Here is a 6,549-nt window from a genome sequence, read left to right as displayed (position 1 = left end):
GATTTCACTTCCTGGCACTGGCTGCCTTTTATTTTATTTCGTTGCATGACGCCTCAGCTGGAAAGCGCCTTTCGGCTCACATGACCATTGTCTAGCACACAATGTCATACACGGACAATTGAAAGAAATACTATGCAAGGGGCATCCTGAAATATCATCTTGCATGAAAATGAATGGAGTGAAAATTATCATACGCATAAAATGCAAGGTGGATTTAACAACTCAATTGAGTAGAGAGGAGAAAAAAACAACGATGCTGATAACCCATCGCTGTTATTCTTGGCATGATATGTAATGCATTAGCAGCTCGCGCTTTAGTGTGCATCATGAAGCATTGGTGTGTACAATGTGGCGCTCTTGCGTGCCCAAGTTCTCTCGTAGCGCTAGCTACTAATGCATAACAAGTGTTGCGTGCCGGAGCACGTAAATATTGCCTTTAATTTGGCTGGCCTTCGTGCAGTTGCTGAACCTCACCGCGGCCGGAATGCACCCAAGTCTCGTGGCTATGCACATGCGCATGGACCGAGAGGCGCTATTGTCGGTGATGTTAAACGAGACGCGGTTTGTGACCATCATGAGACGTCCGGTCGACCTGTTTCGCTCGCTGTACGACTACTATGCGCTCCAGCGCCACTTCGGCGACGAGCCACTCGAGGAGTTTGTCTTCAACGAGGACCACGTGCGTTTCCTGCAAGAAACGCGCTTCGCCGGCAACCTCGGCTTCAACCAGATGGCCTTCGATCTAGGCATGAATCAGGCGGATTTCGAAAACCGTGACAAGGTGCGTGTCACCATCTTCTTTCGCTTGCTTTACTCCGACAACTAAACATAAACAAGCAGGAATACCTACAGAAGCACGTTGGCAACGTTACTCGCTACAAACACAATCAAAAGAGAAAACGTATTTTGTTTGTCTTCGGTCTTTCCTAAAATTTTCTACTAATGAAACGCATTACAAGCGAATCCCGCACTCCTAACCCCACCCTGTCGATATTTCTTGTTCTTTAGCGATTACAGCATTGTTACAAATGTAGCAGTTTCGTGCCTGCTTTTACAGCTTTCTTCTGTTCCCTTCAAATATTCTCTAATCCATATATGTCCAACTATTCATGTTTAATTTGGGTCACCAGTAGGCGTGTTGCGCTCTAAGTGACGTCAACTTGGGCAACCATGTAGTGCCACTGCCGCTCTGCAATGACGATCCCTTAAGTTTCTCCGATGCTGAGTCGCCCACGTCATAAGAGAAGGACTGACGCAGGCTGCGCCACAAATGTAGTGGGTATGGAACGCTATTCACGTGAACGCTTTAGCGAGCTGCACCATTAATGCACTGCGTGTATGCCACCCTTTAATGAACCTTTCGACAGCTTAGGTCACTGAGTATGTGCGGCCAAGCGAGGGAATCAGCGTTCGATGGCACCGGTGCATCACGCGCGGACTTCTCGGATGTGCCATGAGATCGAGCAGCATGTCCCGAAAGGAACCTTATAGCGATTAACAGGGAGTGGCATGGAAATAGGCAGTCATGTATCCATCATGCCTTAGTCTCAAAAACGGTCTACGAACGACTTGCCCAAGGGATGAACACGCAAAAGAAAGCCTAGGTAGTGATCATAAACGTTTAACCTTAAAATCTGGGAGATATACTTACGCAAAACACCAACTAATAGCATCATTATTTCTCAATCAAGATTAATGAAAAGCAAATAACAGAGATTGCAAAAACAGTAGAGAAGAATGGAGGCGTTTCCTAAAACAGTCTGGGAATATCAGGAACTGGTAGATGTTATGCAGAAATAGATAATACAGACAAGGAAAAAACTGTTGGATTGGAAAGAGGAAACCACGTAAGTGGTGGAACAAGGAAATAAAACAAGCTATAAGAGAGAGTAAGCAGGCATCTAGGGATCATCGAGAAGCCTAAAAGTTGGGATTGCACGAAGATTGCACTCCTTAGATGGAACAAATACCGAGAAAAAAAGAGTGGCGAGCGAGCTCATATGAGAGAAATATAAATACACAAGTGAACGTTGGGTGCATAACATTTGCAAAAGAGACAAACGCGCACCGTAAAGATTCTGGAACCATGTAAAGGCACTCGAAGCTCCAACTAAAATTTTGCATACGGCTATAATAGACGAAGATGGTAACATCCTCGAAGGATACGATGCGCAGCGGTACAACACATACACTGTTATGGCTAACTTCGGCACAAATAAAAACATCGTTCATACCCAACCATATCGAGCATAAACAAAAAAGATCAAAATTTGCCATAAAAAGCATTTCCTACAAAAAAAAAACGGAAGAAAACGTCCTTAATAACACCTCCGCCGGACCCTATGAAATACCCATACAGCTGATCAAAAATCTCGGTCCAAAAAGCAAGGCATTGCTGACTTATGCCAATGAAGAAATGATTAAAACGAAGACAATTGAATTTCGATGGCATGAAAGCAAGATGAACCTCATCTACAAAGTCAAAAGTGATAAAGATATGACGAGCCCTACAAGCCACCTACGGTAACGTCGGTGTTATATAGAATGGCAATGCAAACCATAAAATTCGAACTGTCATAATGGGCGGAAACAAAATATGTACTGGGGGAACTACAGAATGGAGTCCGACCAGGCAGACGCTTAGCAGATAATATTTTACAGCAAAGCTGTTAAGGGCTGTCTCTTCAATGGTCGCGTCCGGCAATAGAAAAAAAATTACTCCATCTCCCGCTAAAGAGAACCATGTGGGCATGCGAAGCAGCGGGGAGATGGTTTCGCGGCAGCGGCCCGAGCGCTCATCGCGGCGCTGCACAGGAGAGAGAATGAGGCGCACGCGCTCCGTGGAGCCCCCAGCGGAGTATGCAGCTGTCGCACCACCACCCTCCCCTGTGCGCCGCTCCGGATTCCTAGAGGTGAGACAGGCAGGGGGGAGCGTAGGAGAGGAGAGAGAGGGGGAGGGGACGCGCATGCGCTGTGGGTGTGTGGGACGCGGGCGCCGCTCCGTACAGGTAGAGTGTACTAGAAGGGGGAGTGGGTCCAGCGGACGCCTTAGCAAGCGGCGAGGGTGAAGCAAAAATGTCACAGTTTCGTCCTAAGGGCGAAGCAATGAATGCGATAGCAACACAGTAATGTCATAGGAAGTAAGGTGAGCGGCTTTGGTAGCAATATGAATTGTAGTAAACATGAGCTGATTAAGTAAGCAGGTGTGCTGCGGCGTAAGTAGACCGACATGAAGAGAGACTCGATGACCACGAGAAGGCGCGTGTGAAACGGTGGTGTTGATGAGAAGCGCTTCCTGTGGGCAGCGCGTGCGAAGGGACACACCTGTAGCGCTGCACTGCCGATCCGGGCAGCATTTCATGTGTAGCGTGCGTTGGAAAATGTGGCCCGACTATTACTAACTGAACGAACAAGCGTGGTGTGAGCGCGCACAAACAAACATGAATAGATCACACTGAATGACTGCAGACAACGACTGTCAAAACGCTGGCAGCAAGCATACGCCACAGCGGGCGAAGGTACGTGCGGTCTATCGCTTCAACGGAAACTGAGCGGCGAATCCACGGCGCATAAAGCGCGAGACTCACGGTCCGATTCGGTGTCCGATCCGGCGTCCGACGCGCCGGAACGGCAGCCGAACTGAGGCGTTTTGCCGTGCCGAAGCGCCGGATCGCATGCCCGGCGTGCGACAAACTGGACAGATTTTCACCGTCCGACGCGTCCGACAATCGCACCGTCGTTTGGCCGCAGCCAATGACAGCGCGCCTGGCATGTGGCGTTCTCTGACGCTCCCTCCAGAGAGGCGGGGCCGGCGGGCCGGTTTCTCGTCGCTTTTTTTTCATGCCGGCTGCAACAGCATTGCTACAATTCGTCTGTGACACGAAATAGTTACCAGTTCGGTAAAATTAACTCGACCCTGTTCCTGTTCTGCAAAACAGCGTCTAGTACTAGCACCCAGCTACTTGCGAGATTGGCCGGGAGCCGCGATGCGACAGCATTTCGCAGGTAGTCAGCACACACCGACTGTCTGAGCGAGGCTACTCAGTTAGCTTGCACGCTTGCCCTTCGCATCGACGGCATCGAGTAATGCGAGAGCATTTAATTACGGGTAACCTACGCGTACAGTGTTAATCGTGTTGGCAAAAATAAGCGCACTTCGACGAGCTCGGACTGGATCGCAAGAGCCGCCGGCCGTGGCGTCCGCCGAGCTAGGCCTGCCGGCCCTATCGCTGGCTGTCGGCGGAGCCGTCAGTGGAGAACACACCGCTGCGAAGTGTTTTGTTGTTCCCAAAGACGTAATTTTAGTGACAGTGTTCGCGTAAAGCGAAGCCGCATTGCGCAAAGTTGTTTATTTTGTATTTCTCCACGAGGATACGAAGTCTTACGAGCGTACAAGCTGGGGCGCAAGATCTGGGCAGAGCTTAGGTGCCGCTTGCTCGTTCGGATGCCCGTCCCGTGTGCCCCAAATCGTCGTATGCCGCATGCCGGAGCATGCGGCGTCGCACATCGGATCGGACGCCGAATCGTACCGTGTGTCTCCTGCTTAAAGGTCAGAGCCGTGTGGAGATAAGAGGCGGTGCGGACGAGCGACGAGCGCGGTTGTTGGCAGAGTAGAAGTGCGACCCCCCCCCCCTCCCCGCTCCCTCCGGCGCTGGCTTCCGGCTTCCTTGCTTGCGCGTGGGAGATGAGTGCGTTCGCTCTCCGTGATAGCGCGCGTCCCCGCCCGCTTCCGCTCGGGCATACGGCGCGCGGCGAAGATTTTATCTATAGGGAACTTCACGGCGACGGCAGAAATCCAGTTGAAGTGTCCATATAATTGAATAAAAACACGGAAAACATGGCGGCCCTGCCATCGCCATCTTCTGAATCTGCAGCCAACAAACATTGGCTCCGGCTGTTTCGGCAGCACTCATTGGCTGAGGCGAGCTCGCGGGCTGAGTAGCTGTCGTCAGCTCGACGCACCGTCGTTGTTGCGTCGTTTGCGTTCTTTCCGCCGCTGTTTCTCCATTTTATTTACAATGGATCGGTGGGGAATATTTCAGTGTTACCGCCACCGAGTATCCGCCTGTCAATGCTCAATGCAGTTGCGGTAGGGTCTCCGACGCGACAAGTCCGGCTGGTGAGCGGGGCCGCTCATTCGGAAGAAAGTAACGGTGGCGCCACCTCTATTTTCAATAAAAAATTGTCACAGTTTCGCCCTAAGGGCGAAGCAATGAATGCGATAGCAACACAGCAATGTCATACGAAGTAAGGTGAGCGGCTTTGGTAGCCATACGAATTGTAGTAAACATGAGCTGATTAAGTAAGGTGTGCAGCGGCGTAAGTAGGCCTACATGGAGAAAGACTCGATGACCACGAGAAGGCGCGTGTGAAACGGTGGTGTTGATGAGAAGCGCTGCCCGTGAGCAGCGCGTGCGAAGGGACACACATGTAGCGCTGCACTGCAGATCCGGGCAGCATTGCATGTGTAGCGTGCGTTGGAAAATGTGGCCCGACTATTACCAACTGTGGTGTGAGCGCGCACAAACAAACATGAATAGATCACACTGAATGATTGCAGAAAACGACTGTCAAAACGCTGGCAGCAAGCGCATATACGCCGCAGCGGGCGAAGGTACGTGCGGTCTATCGCTTCAACGGAAACTGAGCGGCGAATGCACAGCGCATAAAGGTCAGAGCAGTGTGGAGATAAGAGACGGTGCGGGGCGAGCGACGAGTGCGGTTGTTGGCAGAGTAGAAGTGCGCCCCCCCCCCCTCGCTCCCTCCGGCGCTCGCTTCCCGCTTCCTTGCTTGCCCGTGAGAGATTGAGTGCGTTCGCTCTCTGTGACAGCGTGCGTCCCCGCACGCTGCCGCTCGAGCATACGGCGCGCGGCGAAGCTTTTATCTATACGGAACCTCACGGCGACGACGACGGCGACGGCAACGCCGACGGCAGAAATCCGGTGGAAGTGTCCATATAATTGCTATCGCAATAAAATGCCTCAGCGCAGAGCCCTCGTTGGACCCACTCCCGCAATCTAATACACTCTAGTACAGGATTCCTAGAGGAGAGAAAGGGAGGAGAGGGGGAGGGGACGCACATGCGCTGTGGGGGTGTGGTGCGACGCGGAAGGGACGGACAGAGCCGCCGGCAAGAAATGCATTTAAAACTATTTGGCCGCATGCTGTATGTGCGAGTGAAAGCGCGCAAGGGGTGCTTGCTTCCTCGGGGTGCTTTCTTCCACTCCGGGCGCTCTGGCTGCTACGTACATGTTAAGCTTTCGCTGGTTCTGAAACTGAGACGCGTCGGAATATCCTCGGGGCGCTTTCTTGCGCTGCGCGCGATGGCTGCAACAAGATGAAGCGAAACTGAGATGCGTCGCTTAACACTCGGGGTTCTTTCTTGCGTAGCAGGCGCTATGGCTGCTACGTACCTTTTGAAGCTTTCGCTGGATCTGAAACTGAGACGCGCCGCACAATCCTCGGGGCTCTTTCTTGCGCAGCGCGCCATGGTTGCAACGGGACGAAGCGAAACTGAGACGCAGCGCATAACAACACTTCGGGCGCTTT

The 6,549-nt window shown here is 51.9% G+C and overlaps 1 protein-coding gene across 1 annotated transcript in view; it reads left to right on the top strand.

Annotated features, from left to right (window-relative positions):
- The first annotated feature begins 467 nt into the window (after positions 1-467).
- The window catches only part of LOC119449292 (galactose-3-O-sulfotransferase 3), a 31,107-nt gene continuing 25,025 nt past the window's right edge, over positions 468-6,549 (top strand). Inside the window, exon 1 of the mRNA XM_037712465.2 lies at positions 468-781. Within this exon, the coding sequence (XP_037568393.1) occupies positions 485-781 (297 nt within the window). The 5' untranslated portion in view covers positions 468-484. The remainder of the gene's footprint in view (positions 782-6,549) is intronic.

The sequence above is a fragment of the Dermacentor silvarum genome, chromosome 4, assembly GCF_013339745.2.
Source record: "Dermacentor silvarum isolate Dsil-2018 chromosome 4, BIME_Dsil_1.4, whole genome shotgun sequence".
NCBI lineage: Eukaryota > Metazoa > Arthropoda > Arachnida > Ixodida > Ixodidae > Dermacentor > Dermacentor silvarum.
This window is presented reverse-complemented; position numbering and strand designations above follow the sequence as displayed.